The sequence below is a fragment of the Balaenoptera physalus genome (genome assembly GCF_965194825.1).
Source record: "Balaenoptera physalus genome assembly, chromosome: 1".
Classification (NCBI taxonomy): Eukaryota; Metazoa; Chordata; class Mammalia; order Artiodactyla; family Balaenopteridae; genus Balaenoptera; species Balaenoptera physalus.
The window spans coordinates 161,522,193-161,544,000 of NC_138882.1; the positions used below are offsets into that span (position 1 = coordinate 161,522,193).

A 21,808-nucleotide genomic window follows, 5' to 3' on the forward strand; every position below is an offset into this window, starting at 1 on the left:
ATTTGTAGGGCATTATACTAGGGAGAAAGGAATATAATGTTGAATAGGCTGAATTTATTGACATGGATGCACTTACCAGAGATTCAGGATTTAATGTGTTAATTTTAACATCTAACGTGACTTTAATAGTTTGCTTGGTTGGTGGACTGAAACTTGGACTCAACAGTGACCTGTGTTAAATGACATTAAGATGCCATACTTCCTTGGTATAAGAGAGGAAAGAATCCAAAGTCTTAAGTAGATAGGAAGTTTGGAGTAGATTTGTCATGGGTGACCTGCTCACCCACCTCATCACTATGACCCACACATCACTCAGAAGACACTCCTCTCACCAAGGCTTTGCCAAATACACTGGTGAGGGGAGCACCAGATTCCTTGAAATGCTCTATCATGCTCTCCTACTGAGGATGATGGTGGGAGATGCCAAATTGAAGGCCTGATTTTAGTGGGGATGATGGTACTGCAGCGTGTCAGAGGTCAAGTGGCAATGTTTAACCCCCTGATACGAGGTGGGCATTATTACTCTTATTAGATAATAGGGCCAGAGATTTAACCAAATGGTTTGACTCATAGCAATCTTTGGTTGTAGTTAATTGCTCACAGTGATTACAGGACTAAAATAGATGAACAGCCTATTAAAGTTTTACTTGAGTTGTATTTTTAAATAAATGAATAAATAAATAAATGCACCTGGGTCTGGTGAACAGAGGCCCAATTTGAATGACAACAATGGAGAGTAATGGCCTCTTACTCAATCCCCAGACCTGAGTCAGTTCAGACCCAGGGTCCTTTTGCTAGGTTGTCTTTAGGAAGAACCTTGTGTGTGATGCTGCCATAAGCATGTGATCTTCTCCCAAGCCTTCCCCAAAGAGGCCTGTGGCCTTTTACCCAGGTGACTGGGCATTGGAGAAAGGGAACTATCTAGACTTTGGGGGAAATTACATACAGTACAGTGGTTCTCAGTCAACACTAATACCTTGGAACCCAAAATGAGACTGAGGTTCACAATTCAGAGTGGGGACTTAAGGAAGTAAGGTGGAAAATGGAGTTTGAACACACAGAGTGTCTTAGAGTATGTCTGCAGTGATTCAATAGCTCAGTGTAGGTTTCATGATGGGCCTAGTGGGTTTGTGAATCTCCTCAGTGATTATTCCCCAATTCTTGAATGTATAGTCAAACTAGACAATCTGGAATAGTAGATTCTCTTTGTTGGCTTTCTGACCTGAGGGCTATTGACGGTAGAAAAGGCCAAGTGCTTGGAATGCCTCTTCAGAGTCTAGAATCAACTTATACCACCTTTGCCTTCAACCCATTTATCAAGCAACCTTCAAGGCTGTATGGTTTTAGTGGTGCCCAAAGCAAGACAAAAATCTGTGCTGTGCCAGGCTGCAGTGCAAACTGCTTTGCCACTTGGGCTTTATGACCCAGCAGACCCAAAGTTGCTCCAAGTTCCCATGGCAGCTGAGGAAGCAATATAGAGCCTCTGGAAAACTGTAGTTTAATGTTATGATTTGGGAGGAAAGTCATCTCTCCTCCCATAATAACTCTTTGCCTTTTGAGAAAGGTCCTTGCTTGTGACTGGCCCTGGTGGAGACTGAATGGTTGGCTGTGAGAAATCAAGTATCAAGTAACCTGAGCTGCCCCTCCCGAAACGAGGTGTTCTATTATCCACTGAGCATTGAGCTGGGCATGTGCAGTAGTACTCCATCCTCAAACAGAATTGCTATGTAAAATACTGAGCCCAAGCAGGTCCTTAAGGTTCCAAGCTGCATTAGCAAGTGGTACTTACTTCTATTGCATCACCACCTCTCTCAACCCAAACCTATGGCCTAATGGGGAGTTCTCTATGACCAGTTAGCCAAGGAAGAATAAATTCGGTCCTGATGTACATATGATTCTGTACAATATGCAGCAACCACTAAGCTGGGACGAAGTGAGAGAGTAGCATTGACATATATACACTACCAAACGTAAAATAGATAGCTAGCGGGAAGCAGCTGCATTGAACAGGGAGATCAGCTCCGTGCTTTGTGACCATCTAGAGGGGTGGGATAGGGAGGATGGGATGGAGATGCAAAAGGGAGGGGATATGGGGATATATGTATATGTATAGCTGATTCACTTTGTTATACAGCAGAATCAAACACAACATTGTAAAGCAATTATACTCCAATAAAGCTGTTAAAAAAAAAAAAAAGTAGGGCTGCTGTGGCATACAGCCCCAACTGAGGGGTAGCCCTTAAGACCAGGGGGAAGGGAAGTCTCAGTGGGCAAAGCTTGTGTTCACTTTGCCTGGAAAGGGAGATGTCCAGAGGCATGGACCTATGCTAATTTATAGAAAGTTTCTAATAGTTTGGCCAGATGATCAGGGATTTGGAAAGAATAATATTGGAGGACAGATGGAAAAAGAGGCCTGGAAAAGGGGCCTGGACTAGAAATGCTGTCCAGTCGGTGGGAATGTTCTATGTCTGCACTCTCCAACATGGTGGTCACTTGCCACCTGTGGCTACTGAACACATGAAACGTGCCTAGTGTGTCTGAGGAACTGAATTTTTAATTTTATGTAATTTTAATTAACTTAAATTTAGATATTAATTTAGACAATATTAGACAGCACAGGCTTAGAGTGTGAACATATATGTGTTACATGTGTTTCTGCTCAGCAGAGGGCTTCCACAGAAGAGGTGGCTCTCAATAATCAGGTGGAAAAAATAGTACATTCTGGATGTCACTTAGCCTCTTTTTCTATCCCCTATTTGCTCACTCAGTGGGCTCACGTACAAAGTGCATGGGGGCAGGAATATATTTTATAAGGAGTCACCAAGGCTAATCCACTCAACATGCTAAAAGCACAGATCAATGTTGAGCAACTGTTATGGCACCATCCACTGGGGGGCCAGGCAGTCACCTGGTAGTAGGTTTATTATACTGGACCCCTTCCACCATGCAGAGAACAACAATTTGTCCTCAGTGAAAGAGACACTCATTTTATTTTATTTTATTTTTGTTCTTTTCATTAATTTTTATTGGAGTAGAGTTGATTTACAATGTTGTTAGTTTCTTGCTGTACAGCAAAGTGATTCAGTCATACGTATATATATATATCCACTCTTTTTTAGATTTCCTTCCCATTTAGGTCACCACAGAGCACTGAGTAGAGTTTCCTGCGCTATAGAGTAGGTTCTCATTAGTTATCTATTTTATACATAGTAAGGAAACACTCATTTTAGATATGGATTTGCTTTCTCTGTCCACAATACTTTTGCCAGGACCACCATCTGTGGACTTACCAAATTCTTTATTTCTTGTCATGATATACTACCACGCAACATGGCTTCTGACCAAGAAAATCATTTTACAGTAAGAGAAGTGAAACAAAGGCTCATATATATGAGAGTCATTGGTCTCACCATATATCCCACTATCCAGTAAAAAAAACCAACCTGCAAAACAGTGGAAAGACCTATGGAAGATGTAGTTATGATGCTGGCTAGGTGAAAACATCTTCTGAGGTTCAGTGATGTCTGATAAGATGATGTCTAAACTTTTAACCATTGATTGATATATGATGCTCTTTCTCTCAGAGCCAGAATATGGAAAAGAAACCAAGAGCTGGAATGGGAGTGGCTTTTCAAACCTATACCTCATTGGCAAAACATGTGTTATTGTATTACTGGTAGTTAACTTATAATTAAGTTTTAAAGTTAGTATATACACGTGGATTGAGACTGAAGAAGCAGCAATTAACATTACCCCCAAATGACCACAGATGCTGCTGGGACTCTGAGAAGTTAAGTGTATCAATGAAACAGGAGGCAGGGCACAACCTTTAAAAGAATGACATAGCTGTTGAGGATATGACAAAAACTGGTTGGAACCGATTAGGTCAAAGATGGCAGAAGATTCGACTTCCAGTAGACTTTGATCCTCATTATATGCTCGTTGTAATTAGCTAAACGACATACCCACAGGTGCCGTGACAGTTCTGAGGCCAACCATAAAAGTCCAAAAAGTGGGCAGTCGCCCAATTCCTGCAAATCCCTGTCCCTTCTCCAAAATAGTTGGAATAATCCTCCCACTCATTAGCCTGTGAAATTACCCAGCCTATAAAAATTAACCACGTCATATTTCGGGGCCTCTCACCTTCTGAGATGGCCCACACTCTGTCTGTGGATTGAGTTTCTCCCAGGGCTGCTCTGGCCTTTTGAGATGGACTGCATTCTGTCTATGGAAAATGTTTCTCTCTAAATAAATCCATTTCTTACCTATCACTTTGTTATCCACTGAATTCTTTCTGAGATGAGACAGAAGAACCTCAGCTTCATTAAGTCCTGAGACCAGGTGTGTGATCTCAGTTAAGACAGTGGGCTCAAGTCCCAGTCTGGGTTTTGGCTGGGTTCAAGTCCCAATCTGAGCTGTGCGATTTCATTTCATTTATATGAGTGATAGTGCATCCTATTAGGGGAAAGCATACTATTCTTCATTTTTAAAAAAAAAATTTTTAATTTAATTTAATTTTTTTAATACAGCAGGTTCTTATTAGTTATCTATTTTAAACATATTAGTGTATATATGTCAATCCCACTCTCCCAATTCATCCCACCACCAGCCAACCCCTCCCGCCCCCCCCCCCCCCAACCGTCGCTTTCCACCCTAGGTGTCCATATGTTTGTTCTCTACATCTGTGTCTCTATTTCTGCCCTGCAAACCGGTTCATCTATACCAGTTTTCTAGGTTCCACATATGTGTTAATATACGATATTTGTTTTTCTCTTTCTGACTTACTTCATTCTGTATGACAGTCTCTAGATCCAACCACGTCTCTACAAATGACCCAATTTCGTTCCTTGTTATGGCTGAGTAATAGTCCATTGTATATATGTACCACAACTTCTTTATCCATTCGTCTGTCGATGGGCATTTAGGGTGATTCCATGACCTGACTATTGTAAACAGTGCTGCAATGAACATTGGGGTGCATGTGTCTTTTTGAATTATGGTTTTCTCTGGGTATATGCCCAGTAGTGGGATTGCTGGGTCATATGGTAATTCTATTTTTAGATTTTTAAGGAACCTCCACACTGTTCTCCATAGTGGCTGTATCAATTTACATTCCCACCAACAGTGCAAGAGGGTTCCCTTTTCTCCACACCCTCTCCAGCATATGTTGTCTGTAGATTTTCTGATGATGCCCATTCTAACTGGTGTGAGGTGATACCTCATTGTAGTTTCGATTTGCATTTCTCTAATAATTAGTGATGTTGAGCAGCTTTTCATGTGCTTCTTGGCCATCTCTATGTCTTTTTTGGAGAAATGTCTATTTAGGTCTTCTGCCCATTTTTTGGTTGGGTTGTTTGTTTTTTTAAATATTGAGCTGCATGAGCTGTTTATATATTTTGGAGATTAGTCCTTTCTCCGTTGATTAGTTTGCAAATATTTTCTCCCATTCTGAGGGTTGTCTTTTCATCTTGTTTGCAGTTTCCTTTGCTTTGCAAAAGCTTTAAAGTTTCATTAGGTCCCATTTGTTTATTTTTGTTTTTACTTCCATTTCTCTAGGAGGTGGATCAAAAATGATCTTGCTGTGATTTATGTCAAAGAGTGTTCTTCCTATGTTTTCCTCTAAGAGTTGTATAGTGTCCAGTCTTACATTTAGGTCTCTAATCCATTTTGAGTTTATTTTTGTGTATGGTGTTAGGAAGTGTTCTAATTTCATTCTTTTACATGTAGCTGTCCAGTTTTCCCAGCACCACTTATTGAAGAGGCTGTCTTTTTTCCACTGTATATCCTTGCCTCCTTTGTCATAGATTAGTTGACAATAGGTGTGTGGGTTTATCTCTGGGCTTTCTATCCTGTTCCATTGATCTATATTTCTGTTTTTGTGCCGCCACCATATTGTCTTGTTTACTGTAGCTTTGTAGTATAGTCTGAAGTGAAGGAGTCTGATTCCTCCAGCTCCACTTTTTCCCCTCAGACTGCTTTGGCTATTTGGGGTCTTTTGTGTCTCCATACAAATTTTAAGATTTCTTTGTTCTAGTTCTGTAAAAAATGCCACTGGTAATTTGATAGGGATTGCACTGAATCTGTAGATTGCTTTGGGTAGTATAGTCCAATATTTTCACAGTACGGATTCTTCCAATTCAAGAACATGGTATATCTCTCCAACTGTTTGTGTCATCTTTGATTACTTTCATCAGTGTCGTACAGTTTTCTGAGTACAGGTCTTTTACCTCCTTAGGTAGGTTTATTCCTAGGTATTTTATTCTTTTTGTTGCAATGGTGAATGGGATTGTTTCCTTAATTTCTCTTTCTGATCTTTCATTGTTAGTGTCTAGGAATGCAAGAGATTTTTGTGCATTAATTTTGTATCCTGCAACTTTACCAGATTCATCGATTAGCTCTAGTAGTTTTCTGGTGGCACCTTTAGGATTCTCTATGTATAGTATCATGTCATCTGCAAACAGTGACAGTTTTACTTCTTCTTTTCCGATTTGTATTCCTTTTATTTCTTTTTCTTCTCTGATTGCCATGGCTAGGACTTCCAAAACTATGTTGAATAATGGTGGCAAGAGTGGACATCCTTGTCTTGTTCCAGATCTTAGAGGAAATGCTTTCAGTTTTCACCATTGAGAATGATGTTTGCTGTGGGTTTGTCGTATATGGCCTTTATTATGTTGAGGTAGGTTCCCACTACGCCCACTTTCTGGAGAGTTTTTATCATAAATGGGTGTTGAATTTTGTCAAAAGCTTTTTCTGCATTTATTGAGATGATCATATGGTTTTTATTCTTCAATTTGTTAATATGGTGTATCACATTGATTGATTTGCATATACTGAAGAATCCTTGCATCCCTGGGGTAAATCCCACTTGATCATCGTATATGATCCTTGTAATGTGTTGTTGGATTTTGTTGAGGACTTTTGCATCTATATTCATCAGTGATATTGGTCTATAATTTTCTTTTTTTGTAGTATCTTTGTCTGGCTTTGGTATCAGGGAGATGGTGGCCTCATAGAATGAGTTTGGGAGTGTTCCTTCCTCTGCAATTTTTTGGAAGAGTTTGAGAAGGGTGGGTGTTAGCTCTTCTCTAAATGTTTGATAGAATTCACCTGTGAAGCCATCTGGTCCAGGACTTTTGTTTGTTGGAAGATTTTTAATCACAGTTTCAATTTCATTACTTGTGATTGGTTTATTCATATTTTCTATTTCTTCCTGGTTCAGACTTGGAAGGTTATACATTTCAAAGAATTTGTCCATTTCTTCAATTTTGTCCATTTTATTGGCATATAGTTGCTTGTAGTAGTCTCTTAGGATGCTTTGTATTTCTGTGGTGTCTGTTGTAACTTCTTCTTTTTCATTTCTAATTTTATTGATTTGAGTCCTCTCCCTCTTTTTCTTGATGAGTCTGGCTAAAGGTTTATCAATTTTGTTTATCTTCTCAAAGAACCAGCTTTTAGTTTTATTGATCTTTGCTATTGTTTTCTTTGTTTCTATTTCATTTATTTCTGCTCTGATCTTTATGATTTCTTTCCTTCTACTAACTTCGGGTTTTGTTTGTTTTTCTTTCACTAGTTCCTTTAGGCGTAAGGTTAGATTGTTTATTTAAGATTTTTCTTGTTTCTTGAGGTAGGCTTGTATTGCTAAAAACTTCCCTCTTAGAACTGCTTTTGATGCATCCCGCAGGTTTTGGATCATTGTGTTTTCACTGTCATTTGTCTCTAGGTATTCTTTGATTTCCTCTTTGATTTCTTCAGTGATCTCTTGGTTATTTAGTAACGTATTGTTTAGCCTCCATATGTTTGTGTTTTTTATCTTTTTTTCCCTGTAAGTGGATTTCTAATTTCATAGCTTTGTGGTCAGAAAAGATGCTTGATATGATTTCGATTTTCTTAAATTTACTGAGGTTTGATTTGTGACCCAAGATGTGATCTTTCCTGGAGAATGTTCTGTGTGCCCTTGAGAAGAAAGTGTAATCTGCTGTTTTTGGATAGAATGTCCTATAAATATCAATTAAATCTATCTGGTCTATTGTGTCATTTAAAGCTTGTGTTTCCTTATTAATTTTCTGTCTGGGTGATCTGTCCATTGGTGGAAGTGAGGTGTTGAAGTCCCCCACTATTATTGTGTTACTGTCGATTTCCTCTTTTATAGCTGTTAGCAGTTGCCTTATATATTGAGGAGCTCCTATGTTGGGTGCATATATATTTATAATTGTTATATCTTCTTCTTGGATTAATCCCTTGATCATTATGTAGTGTCCTTCCTTGTCTCTTGTAACATTCCTTATTTTAAAGTCTATTTTATCTGATATGAGTATTGCTACTCCAGCTTTCTTTTGATTTCCATTTGCATGGAATATTTTTTCCATCCCCTCACTTTCAGTTTGTATGTGTCCCTAGGTCTGAAGTGGGTCTCTTGTAGACAGCATATATATGGGTCTTGTTTTTGTATCCATTCAGCGAGCCTGTGTCTTTTGGTTGGAGCATTTAATCCACTCACGTTTAGGGTAATTATTGATATGTATGTTCCTAGTACCATTTTCTTAATTGTTATGGGTTTGTGTCTGTAGGTTCTTTTCTTCTCTTGTGTTTTCCATTTAGAGAAGTTCCTTTAGCATTTGCTGTAGAGCTGGTTTGGTGGTGCTGAATTCTCTTAGCTTTTGCTTGTCTGTAAAACTTTTGATTTCTCCCTTGAATCTTAATGAGATCCTTGCCGGGTAGAGTAATCTTAGTTGTAGGTTCTTCCCTTTCATCACTTTAAATATATCATGCCACTCCCTTCTGGCTTGTAGAGTTTCTGCTGAGAAATCAGCTGTTAACCTTATGGGAGTTCCCTTGTATGTTATTTGTTGTTTTTCCCTTGTTGCTTTCAATAATTTTCCTTTGTCTTTAATTTTTGTCAATTTGATTACTATGTGTCTCAGTGTGTTTCTCCTTGGGTTTATCCTGCCTGGGAGTCTCTGTGCTTCCTGGACTTGGGTGGCTATTTCCTTTCCCCTGTTATGGAAGTTTTTGACTATAATCTCTTCAAATATTTTCTCGGGTCCTTTCTCCTCTCTTCTCCTTCTGAGACCCCTATAATGTGAATGTTGTTGCATTTAATGTTGTCCCAGAGGTCTCTCAGGCTGTCTTCATTTCTTTTCATTCTTTTTTCTTTATTCTGTTCCATGGCAGTGAATTCCACCATTCTGTCTTCCAGGTCACTTATCTGTTCTTCTCCCTCAGTTATTCTGCTATTGATTCCTTCTAGTGTATTTTTCATTTCAGTTATTGTATTGTTCATCTCTGTTTGTTTGTGCTTTAATTCTTCTAGGTGTTTGTTTTTTAATTCATTAGGTCTTTGTTAAACATTCCTTGCATCTTCCCGATCTTTCCCTCCATTCTTTTTCCGAGGTCCTGGATCATCTTCACTATCATTATTCTGAATTGTTTTTCTGGAAGGTTGCCTATCTCTACTTCATTTAGTTGCTTTTCTGGGGTTTTATCTTGTTCCTTCATCTGGTATAAAGTCCTCTGCCTTTTCATTTTGTCTATCTTTCTGTGAATGTGGTTTTCCTTCCACAGGCTGGAGAATTGTAGTTCTTCTTGCTTCTCAAGCATACTATACTTCTTATTGTTTATAAGGTTAAATATTGGGTAAAAGGGTTTGTTTGGAAGCTGACTATACAAAGTGGACTGTGACATTGCTTACCAGGGCCCCTATTTTTCTAAGCTGTCCCCTGCGCTGCAAGGTTGGAAGTCTGAAAACATTTCCCAAACTCCCTTGACAGCAGATTTCCAGTTTGGTTTCTGCAAATGAAAGGCAGCTGCACACAGTTTGGAAAGCACGGGAGAAAGCACAGGAAAGCCACTGTTCTCCTCTAGCACTACTGGAAGCAGATATGGTAGCGGGTCCCTGGAGAAAGAACCAGGCATGGCTTTCTTGACAGAAGCCATTTTTGGTCTAATCCATTTTGTGATCTAAGCCTGGCCAAAATGCTTGTCCTTGAACAGGTCTCAGTAATTAATGATCTTAAGGGAAGTGAGGGAATTCAAGAACAAAGGAAAAGCAGTCAAGAAACAATAGTTCAGTGATAAATCTAGTCCTAGTTCCTCCTCAAGGGATATACATAACAATTTGATACACGTCTTTGAGTTCTACAGGAAGTAAGACCCCCACCTAGGTGGAGGACAGAATGATGATGTTGACCCTCATGACTTCAGTCAACTAAAGCTTGGACTCTATGGACCTTTGCCCCAATTCTATGCTGAATTCTCCTCTGCTCAAGCTCCTTCATGAATATGCATGTACCCTTAGCTTAAAACTTCCCCAATTTTGCTGTTCAAGGAGAAACTGCTTTGGGAGAGAGCCCTGGTGTTCTTACTGGCTGCAAGTAACAAATCCTTCCTTCTCCTGTTCTTTGGCTTGGCTGTATCTTTTGGCTTGGCTGTATCTTTTGGCTCAACACCTACGAAGAGGCAAATCCAGTATCCGGGTAACACTACCAGGTAGATGAATGGGAAGACAGCAGATGAGACTTTTGTAAGGGCTTCAGGGAGAGTGTCTGCAAATCTCCCACTTTGGTGCTGCAGGAGTTGGTTTCCCTGTGATTTCTGAACTTCTGGATTTATTGAAAGCTGGCAACCTTCTACTTACCCCTACCTCTCCCTTCCAACAGTTCTGTAAGCATGTTATTCCCCGTGTTAAATTCCTTCTTGCTTGCAATACCTAGAGTAGATTCTGCTTTCCTGACTGAATCCTGACTAAACTTAATGGGTAAAGTGCTAGGCATTCAATAATTATTAGCTCTTATTAGCTATCAATTAGGTCTAAGGGAATAGGGGAACTGAGAAGCATACCTATTTGCTTTCTTACCTCATCAGATTTTCTTTTTTCATATTCCAATTGTTTAAGTTGGGCCTCTTGTTGCTGAATTCTGGATTGTTGCTGAGAACTGGTCATTTCCAGTTGATTCTCTTTATCCTTTAAGATTTTCACTTGCTTTTGTAGCTCATTCATATTCTGATCTAGGAATTTCCTGAGGGCAATTAATGTACATTAAACCACACTGTGAATTGCAAAGTTCTGCAAAAGAAACTCTTTGACCTAAAATTGTTACACTGGGCACAGGGGATTTTTTTGGTTCACTGAGTTAAGGTAGGTGTCCATAAGATAAAGGGACCAATATCAAAGGAAACTCCTTTGTGACAGAAGCTTTCCTTAGTTTTCTCTCTCACTCCTGAAAACCCCCTATGAAGAAGAAATAATTTTCCTTATTTACCAGAGGAAGCTGTGGCACAGAGAGGTTTAATTAACTTGCTCCAGGTCACACGGCTAGGAGAAGATGGAGGTAGGGCTCTAATTCCAAACTCTTTATTCTTTCTTTCTTTTTTTTTTTGGCCATGCCCAGGGATCAAACCCATGCCCCCTGCGGTGGAAGCAAGGAGTCTTAACCACTGGACCCTCAGGGAAGTCCCCGGGATTCTATATTCTTTGTACTTGTTCTCAGTGCTTCACGAGTTGAATCCCATCATCTTCTTGCTTTAATATAGGGTTGTTAGTTACAAACACTATTGATACTAATGCACACATGTTAACACTGCTGTAGCATTCTCCTTTACTCTTTTTTTTTTTTAATAAATTTATTTATTTATTTATTTTTGGCTGTGTTGGGTCTTCGTTTCTGTGCGAGGGCTTTTCTCCAGTTGCAGCAAGTGGGGGCTACTCTTCATCGTGGTGCGTGGGCCTATCACTATCGCGGCCTCTCCCGTTGTGGAGCACAGGCTCCAGACGCGCAGGCTCAGTAGTTGTGGCTCACGGGCTCAGTTGCTCCGCGGCATGTGGGATCCTCCCACACCAGGGCTCGAACCCGTGTCCCCTGCATTGGCAGGCGGATTCTCAACCACTGTGCCACCAGGGAAGCCCTCCTTTACTCTTAAGATAAAGTAAAAATTCTTTTTTTGGACTTTGGGATCTTAGTTCCCTGAGCAGGGACTGAACCCACCCGGGCCCTCAGCAGTGTGGGAATTCCTTTAATATGGTTTGTTAGCTAGCTTACCTTTCTAGTCTCATTTTCTTGCCACTTCCTCTACCCTCAAACATTTTGTTCCAGGCAAAATGCACTTTTTCACTTCCTGAAACAAGTCATTCTCCACACTTATTCCTCCCCTGCAACTCCAACCTTTTTCCTATCCTCCTCTTCCAGGCCTTCCTTTGCCTGATATTTTCCACTTAGCTTTCCCATAACAACTACTTGACTCTCAGCTTAAATAGCTTTCTTTGAGGAAGGCTTTCTCGAGCTTCCTAGACCAAATTAGGTGTCCCTGCTATGTGTTATCTGAGCATCCTAAACCTACCTTAGTATAACACTTCTCATACTTCATTATAGTTACAAAGTCTTATGTGTCAGGATATTAATTATAAAATTATTTTAGGGACTTCCCTGGTGGCACAGTGGTTAAGTCTCCATGCTCCCAATGCAGGGGGCCCGGGTTTGATCCCTGGTCAGGGAACTAGATCCCACATGCATGCTGCAACTAAGAGTTTGCATGCCACAACTAAGAAGCCGGCAAGCCACAACTAAGGAGCCCACCTGCTGCAACCAAGACCCAGCACAACCAAATAAATAAATAAATAAATAAAATATTAAAAAAAATTATTTTATAACAGCAAAAAGTCTAAAAAACATTTTATATAAATTATGATATATCTATGTAACAAAATGCTATACAACTGTTTAAAATATTATGAAACTATAAATCCATAACAGAAAGGTGGAAAATCACAAAATATTTGGAGATTAAACAAACATACTTCTATCTAAACAATACATGTGTCAAAGACAAATCTTAAAATTATTTTAAACTACGTGTATTTTACATGAAAATGAAAACACAACTTATGAAATTTGTGGGATGTGGCAAAAGCAGTGCTTGGAGAGAAACTTATAGCATTAAATGCAAATATTATAAAAGAAGAAAGATTGAAAATCAATAATCTAAGCTTCTATCTTAGGAAACTAGAGAAAGAAGACTAATATAAGCCTAAATAAAGCAGAAGAAAATAAATAATAAAGATTAGAGGAGAAATCAATAAAATTGAAAACAGGAAAACAGTAGAGAAAAACCATGAAACCAAAGCTGGTTCTTTGAAAAACTCAATAAAATTGATAAACCTCTAGCCAGGCTAGAGAAGACACAAATTACTAATATCAGAAATGAAAGCAGGATCATCATCATCACTACTGATCCTATGGACATTAAAAGGACAATAGAGGGATGGTATGAACAACTTTATGCCCACAAATTGGATAACAGATAAAATGGACCAATTCCTTGAAAGACGCAATCTACTAAAATTTACACAAGGAGAAATAGATAATCTGAACTGGCCTATATCTATTACAGAAATTGAATCAATACTTAATAGCCTTCCAAAAAATGAAGCCCTAGGCCCAGATGGTGAATTCTACCAAATATTTAAGGAAGAAATGATACCATTTCTCTACAATCTCTTCCAGAAAAATTGAAGAAGAGGGGACACTTCCTAACTAATTCTATGAGGCCGGCATACCCTAAGAGCAAAACCAGATAAAGACACTACAAGAAAGGAAAACTATAGACCAATCTCACCCATGAACAAGTCCAAACTCCATAATGTGGCTAGTTAGGCTCAGCATGACCAAGCCTACCTTACCTTTCTAGTCTCTTTTTTTTTTTTTTGCCACTTCCCTTATCCCCAAACATTTTTTTCTAGCCAAAATGAATATTCCACTTCGCTGAAGAGAAGAAGATGATGATTTTGACAACAGTAACATCAAATATAGAAATAACAACAATAATAACACCTTGGTAGTAGAGGCTTTGTAAAATGTGTCAACTTGGCTAGGAATTCCTTCCTTGTATGTTTCTGGTTAGAGTGGGCTACAAGGGATCTATTTGTGCAAGATTTGGAGGGTGGAAGTGAAGCATTTTTACACTTGGAAAATCAGAGCAGGTGCTTCTGCAGCTCATACTGTTGATGCTTATCAGCTGCTCACCGTGGCGTGAGGTGACAGCTGGGCCTGCAACTGCTCCACCTTCCCTCTCATCCTCCTTCATCTTCTCCATCTCCTGGGCCAGGTGTCTTTTTAGCTCCTTGATGAGGGGGACCAGCTTCTCCCTACTTTATCAAGGTTGGAGGCAGTGAAACTGACCTGGGTTCTAGGCCAGCCTCTGCGGTTCAGCTTGTGCTCATGGGTTCCAGCTCTCCCTCACTTTACATCCATTTTCACTTCCTGACTGGTTGCCCTGCGGACTTCAAGTTCCAGCATAAGAAACAAAGATGTCAGCCTTCCAGACTGTGTAACCTGTTCCCACAACTGTATAAGATGAGCTCTCTGTAACAAATCTCTTATTATTGATAAATACATATTCCTCCTACTGCTTTTACTTCTTTGTTTGAACCCTGACCGATACAAGTGCTTAGTATGTGCCAGACACTGATACAAGCCAACTGCTATAACTCATCCAATCCACACGCTGATGCTATGAGGTAGGCGTGGACAGGCACAGAGGATAAGAAATTTGCCCAAGGTGATACAGCTACTAAGTGGCTAATAAGATGTCCATGTTATATTGTTAGGTTAAAAATGCCAATTCCAAAGCAATAGAGTAAAATGATTCAACTTAAAAGAAAATAAAACTAGAATAAAAAAAATATATGCATAAACATAGAAAAATATATGAGAAATACATAGCAACCACTTAAAGCGGTTATTGCTGAAGGGTAAAATTCTGAAGAATGTATGCCTTTTATTTTATATAGCTCTTCAATATTTGAAATTTTATGATAGGCAGTTATATTATAATTATACTTGCTGGAATTTATCCCAAGGAAATAAAGGATATGCATAAAGATTTGGCTAGGAGGGTATATATTATGTTATTGTTTCCTATAGCAAGAAACTGGGAAAAACGTAGATGTCCAACAATAAAGGACTGAGTAAATAAATTATGGCATGTTATTAAAATAATGTTCTAGAAGAAGATTCAATGGCAGGTAAACAGATTATACTATTTTAAGTGAAAAAAGTAGGTTACAACATAAATATCTAAATTGGGGTTGCTCTCCTCAGGTTACAAAACAATGTGTACTAGATAGTCTCCTTTGTTGTGGAAAATAACTTCCCTCCATATTTCATTTTCCTATACTTAGTTCACATGTTTCTTCTACATATTTCTTTTTTTTTTCTTATTAGTTATCCATTTTATACATATTAGTGTATATATGTCAATCCCAATCTCCCAGTTCATCACGCCACCACTCCCCACCACTTTCCCCCCTTGGTGTCCATATGTTTGTTCTCTACATCTGTGTCTCTATTTCTGCCCTGCAAACCGGTTCATCTGTACCAGTTTTCTAGGTTCCACATGTATGCGTTAATATACGGTATTTGTTTTTCTCTTTCTGACTTACTTCACTCTGTATGACAGTCTCTAGATCCAACCACGTCTCTACAAATGACCCAATTTCGTTCCTTGTTATGGCTGAGTAATAGTCCATTGTATATGTGTACCACATCTTTATCCATTTGTCTGTCGATGGGTATTTAGGGTGCATCCCTGACCTGGCTATTGTAAATAGTGCTGCAATGAACACTGGGGTGCATGTGTCTTTTTGAATTATAGTTTTCTCTGGGTATATGCCCAGTAGTGGGATTGCTGGGTCATATGGTAATTCTATTTTTAGATTTTTAAGGAACCTCCACACTGTTCTCCATAGTGGCTGTATCAATTTACATTCCCACTAACAGTGCAAGAGGGTTCCCTTTTCTCCACACCCTCTCCAGCATCTGTTGTCTGTAGATTTTCTGATGATACCCATTCTAACTGGTGTGAGGTGATACCTCATTGTAGTTTTGATTTGCATTTCTCTAATAATTAGTGACGTTGAGCAGCTTTTCATGTGCTTCTTGGCCATCTGTATGTCTTTTTTGGAGAAATGTCTATTTAGGTCTTCTGCCCATTTTTGGATTGGGTTGTTTGTTTTTTTAATATTGAGCTGCATGAGCTGTTTATATATTTTGGAGATTAATCCTTTCTCCGTTGATTAGTTTGCAAATATTTTCTCCCATTCTGAGGGTTGTCTTTTCGTCTTGTTTGTAGTTTCCTTTGCTGTGCAAAAGCTTCAAAGTTTCATTAGGTCCCATTTGTTTATATTTGTTTTTATTTCCATTTCTCTAGGAGGTAGATCAAAAAAGATCTTGCTGTGATTTAGGTCAAAGAGAGTTCTTCCTATGTTTTCCTCTAAGAGTTGTATAGTGTCCGGTCTTACATTTAGGTCTCCAATCCATTTTGAGTTTATTTTTGTGTATGGTGTTAGGGAGTGTTCTAGTTTCATTCTTTTACATGTAGATGTCCAGTTTTCCCAGCACCACTTATTGAAGAAACTGTCTTTTCTCCATTGTATATCCTTGGCTGCTTTGTCATAGGTTAGTTGACGATAGGTGTGTGGGTTTTTCTCTGGGCTTTCTATCCTGTTCCATTGATCTATATTTCTCTTTTTGTGCCAGTACCATACTGTCTTGATTACTGTAGCTTTATAGTATAGTCTGAAGTCAGGGAGCCTGATTCCTCCAGCTCCGTTCTTCTTTCTCAAGATTGCTTTGGCTATTCGGGGTCTTTTGTGTTTCCATACAAATTGTGAAATTTTTTGTTCTAGTTCTGTGATAAATGCCATTGATAGTTTGATAGGGATTGCATTGAATCTGTAGATTGCTTTGGGTAGTAGAGTCATTTTCACAATGTTGATTCTTCTAATCCAAGAACATGGTTTATCTCTCCATCTGTTTGTATCATCTTTAATTTCTTTCAACAGTGTCTTATAGTATTCTGCATACAGGTCTTTTGTCTCCTTAGGTAGGTTTATTCCTAGGTATTTTATTCTTTTTGTTGCAGTGGTAAATGGATTGTTTCCTTAATTTCTCTTTCAGATTTTTCATCATTAGTGTATAGGAATGCAACAGAATTCTGTGCATTAATTTTGTATCCTGCTACTTTACCAAATTCATTAATTAGCTCTAGTCATTATTTAGTAGTGTCTTTAGGATTCTCTATGTATAGTATCATGTCATCTGCAAACAGTGACAACTTTACTTCTTCTTTTCCAATTTGGATTCCTTTTATTTCTTTTTCTTCTCTGATTGCTGTGGCTAAAATTTCCAAAACTATGTTGAATAACAGAGGTGAGAGTGGGCAACCTTGTCTTCTTCCTGATCTTAGTGGAAATGGTTTCAGTTTTTCACCATTGAGAACGATGTTGGCTGTGGGTTTGTCATATATGGCCTTTATTATGTTGAGGTAAATTCCCTTTATGCCTACTTTCTGGAGGGTTTTTATCATAAACTGGTGTTGAATTTTGTCAAAAGCATTTTCTGCATCTATTGAGATGATCATATGGTTTTTCTCCTTCAGTTTGTTAATATGGTTGATCACATTCATTGATTTGTGTATATTGAAGAATGCTTGGATTCCTGGGATAAACCCCACTTGATCATGGTGTACGATACTTTTAATGTGTTGTTGGATTCTGTTTGCTAGTATTTTGTTGAGGATTTTTGCATCTATGTTCATCAGTGATATTGGCCTGTAGTTTTCTTTCTTTGTGACATCTTTGTCTGGTTTAGGTATGGTGGCCTCGTAGAATGAGTTTGGGAGTGTTCCTCCCTCTGCTATATTTTGGATTCTGTTTGCTAGTATTTTGTTGAGGATTTTTGCATCTATTTTCATCAGTGATATTGGTCTGTAGTTTTCTTTCTTTGTGACATCTTTGTCTGGTTTAGGTATGGTGGCCTCATAGAATGAGTTTGGGAGTGTTCCTCCCTCTGCTATATTTTGGAAGAGCTGGCGAAGGATAGGTGTTAGCTCTTCTCTAAATGTTTGATAGAATTCGCCTGTGAAGCCATCTGATCCTGGGCTTTTGTTTGTTGGAAGATATTTAATCAGTCTCAATTTCAGTGCTTGTGATTGGTCTGTTTACATTTTCAGTTTCTGCCTGCTTCTGTCTCGGAAGGTTGTGCTTTTCTAAAAACTTGTCCATTTCTTCCAAGTTGTCCATTTTATTGGCATATACTTGCTTGTAGTAATCTCTCATGATTTTTTGTATTTGTGCAGTGTCAGTTGTTACTTCTCCTTTTTCATTACTAATTCTATTGATTTGAGTCTTCTCTCTTTCTCTCTTGATGAGTCTGGCTAAAGGTTTATCAATTTTGTTTATCTTCTCAAAGAACCAGCTTTTAGTTTTATTGATCTTTGATATTGTTTCCTTCCTTTCTTTTTCATTTATTTCTGATCTGATCATTATGACTTCTTTCCTTCTACTAACTTTGGGTTTTGTTTGTTTTTCTTTCACTAGTTCCTTTAGGTGTAAGGTTAGATTGTTTGAGATTTTTCTTGTTTCTTGAGGTAGGCTTGTATTGCTATAAACTTCCCTCTTAGAACTGCTTTTGCTGCATCCCATACATTTTGGATCATTGTGTTTTCATTGTAATTTGTCTCTAGGTATTTTTTGATTTCCCCTTTGATTTCTTCAGTGACCTCTTGATTATTAAGCAGTGTATTGCTTAGCCTCCATGTGTTTGTGTTTTTTATGTTTTTTTTTTTTCCACTGTAACTGATTTCTAATCTCATAGCGTTGTGGTCAGAAAAGATGCTTGATGTGATTTCAATTTTCTTAAATTTACCGAGGCTTCATTTGTGACCCAAGATGTGATCTTTCCTGGAGAATGTTCTGTGTGCCCTTGAGAAGAAATTGTAATCTGCTGTTTTTGGGTGGAATGTCCTATAAATATCAATTAAATCTATCTGGTCTATTGTGTCATTTAAAGCTTGTGTTTCCTTATTAATTTTCTGTGTGAATGATCTGTCCATTGGTGTAAGTGAGGTGTTAAAGTCCTCTACTATTATATTCTTACTGTTGATTTCCTCTTTTATAGCTATTAGCAGTTGCCTTATGTATTGAGGTGTTCCTATGCTGGGTGCATATATATTTATAATTGTTATATCTTCTTCTTGGATTGATCCCTTGATCATTTTCTAGTGTCCTCCCTTGTCTCTTGTAACATTCCTTAGTTTAAAGTCTATTTTATATGATATGAGTATTGCTACTCCAGCTTTCTTTTGATTTCCATTTGCATGGACTATCTCTTTCCATCCCCTCACTTTCAGTCTGTATGTGTCCCTAGTTCTGAAGTGTGTGTCTTATAGACAGCATATAGATGGGTCTTGTTTTTGTATCCATTCAGGGAGCCTGTGTCTTTTGGCTGGAGCATTTAATCCATTCACATTTAAGGTAATTATCGATATGTATGTTCCTAGTACCATTTTCTTAATTGTTTTGGGTTTTTTTCCGTAGGTCCTTTTCTTCTCTTATGTTTCCCACTTAGAGAAGTTCCTTTAGCATTTGTTGTAGAGCTGGTTTGGTGGTGCTGAATTCTCTTAGCTTTTGCTTGTCTGTAAAGCTTTTGATTTCTCCCTTGAATCTGAATGAGATCCTTGTAGGGTATAGTAATCTTGGTTGTAGGTTCTTTCCTTTCATCACTTTAAATATATCATGCCTCTCGCTTCTGGCTTGTAGAGTTTCTGCTGAGAAATCAGCTGTTAACCTTATGGGAGTTCCCTTGTATGTTATTTGTTGTTTTTCCCTTGTTGCTTTCAATAATTTTTCTTTGTCTTTAATTTTTGTCAATTTGATTACTATGTGTCTCGGCGTGTTTCTCCTTGGGTTTATCCTGCCTGGGACTCTCTGCGCTTCCTGGATTTGGGTGGCTATTTCTTTTCCCATGTTAGGGAAGTTTTCGACTATAATTGCTTCAAATATTTTCTCGGGTCCTTTCTTTCTCTCTTCTCCTTCTGGGACCCTTATAATGCGAATGTTGTTGCATTTAATGTTGTCCCAGAGGTCTCTTAGGCTGTCTTCATTTCTTTTCATTCTTTTTTCCTTATTCTGTTCTGCAGCAGTGAATTCCACCATTCTGTCTTCCAGGTCAATTATCCATTCATCTGCCTCAGTTATTCTGCTATTGATTCCTTCTACTGTATTTTTCATTTCAGTTATTGTATTGTTCATCTCTGTTTGTTTCTTCTTTAATTCTTCTAGGTGTTCATTCTTTAATTCTTCTAGGTCTTTGTTACACATTTCTTGCATCTTCTCGATCTTTGCCTCCATTCATTTTCCAAGGTCCTGGATCATCTTCACTATCATTATTCTGAATTCTTTTTCTGGAAGGTTGCCTTTCTCCACTTCATTTAGGTGTTTTTCTGGGGTTTCATCTTGTTCCTTCATCTGGTACATAGCCTTCTGCCTTTTCATCTTGTCTATCTTTCTGTGAATGTGTTTTTTGTTGCATGGGCTGCAGGACTGTAGTTCTTCTTGCTTCTGCTGTCTGCCCTCTGGTCTCTTCTATGTATTTCTTTTTAGCCAATATTCACAAAAGTTGTATAGAACTGGTATCACTATTCCCACTTCAAACATAAGAAACCAGGTTTCAGGAAAGTTAAATAGCCTTTTTCCTGGTCAATTCTTTGATTGCATCTTTTGTTTCTTCATAAACGTCACACAATTGTTTTACAATCTAGTTTTCCTAATTCCAATTGGCGAACTTCTTGGGAGTTATAAATCTGATGTTTGTTGTTTCTGCTGACTTTCATTCATGGTAACCAGTTTCCTCGTGTTATTTGGTGATTTTTGTTTGTAAGCTTATATTTGATTAAACTTAATACATGGGAGTCCTTTAATATCTAAATTGAGGTTGCTTTCCCCCAGAGATAATTTGGATTTTCTTAGGAAGCAAGGGAGATTCCTATTGAGGAACACCATAGCTCCTTCAAGATGCCCAGCTGATACTTGAGTCTCTAGTTCAGCTGTCCTACCTTGTGGCAAACTACCTCAGCTTCTCTTGAACCTGGGGCTGATAGTGTTATCTGCCCCTTGACTTATAAGGTTGTTTACCATTCATTATTTTTGTTTTGTCTCATTGTATGCTTGCCCTAGAGCTTTCTCTTGCTTTGTGAGCAGTGCTTTAAAAGGTATACTTATTGTAGTTTATTCAGGATCTAGTTGTATTAAAACAGGAGGAGGGTGTCATCCTGGTAGAAGCGGCAGTGAGACAAGTATTTTTCTATCGTACCTAACTGAGTGAATTCATTATTCATTCAAACATTCATTTATTCACAACATATTTGCTGAGCACCTACTGAGTGCCAGGGTCTATGCTAGAGCTTTCAACTAGAGCTGAAAGTAAGTTTCTGAGCTTAATAGTTTATGTGAATATCTATATATCTTTTCAGTAGTTAGAACCATATTTTTCTTAAGACATATGTGAATCATTCTGAGTGCCATAGAAGTAAGAAGCATCAGTTACTGAAGTTTAGGATATACAAGAAGATCATTTAAGTAAGAATCCTAACAATAATCAAAATACTTTTAGAAAAAAACATGACAGCTCCTACCCAGTAGCAGCTTATTAATGATTAAGATGCCTGTAAAGTACTTGGATATTCTTTGAAGAAAATCAGCTGATAAATACAAAACACCAACCACATTCTAGTGTGCATTTTGTGCCAATCATGTTAGAGTTAGAAAAGCAAATCCCAGGGTATCATATTTCATAGGCAATCCATTCATTCAAGAAGATTTACTGGTGCACCAAGTGTGTTCCAGAACAAGAAATAATCCCTGCCCTTGAGAATTCCACACTCTAGTATGAAAGACAAGCAAGAAAATAAACAATTAGAATACAGTGTGCTATATATATATCAATATATGAAGTTTTATGACTGAGTTTACTTCATT

General features: G+C 38.2%; 1 protein-coding gene across 6 annotated transcripts in view; it reads right to left on the minus strand.

The window, feature by feature from the left end:
- The window catches only part of CCDC30 (coiled-coil domain containing 30), a 154,629-nt gene that overhangs the window by 26,657 nt on the left and 106,164 nt on the right, over window positions 1-21,808 (minus strand). For all 6 annotated transcript variants that reach the window (XM_082466117.1, XM_082466116.1, XM_082466115.1 and 3 more), the window contains one exon: window positions 10,853-11,015. In XM_082466117.1, coding sequence (XP_082322243.1) covers window positions 10,853-11,015 — 163 coding nt within the window. The remainder of the gene's footprint in view (window positions 1-10,852; window positions 11,016-21,808) is intronic.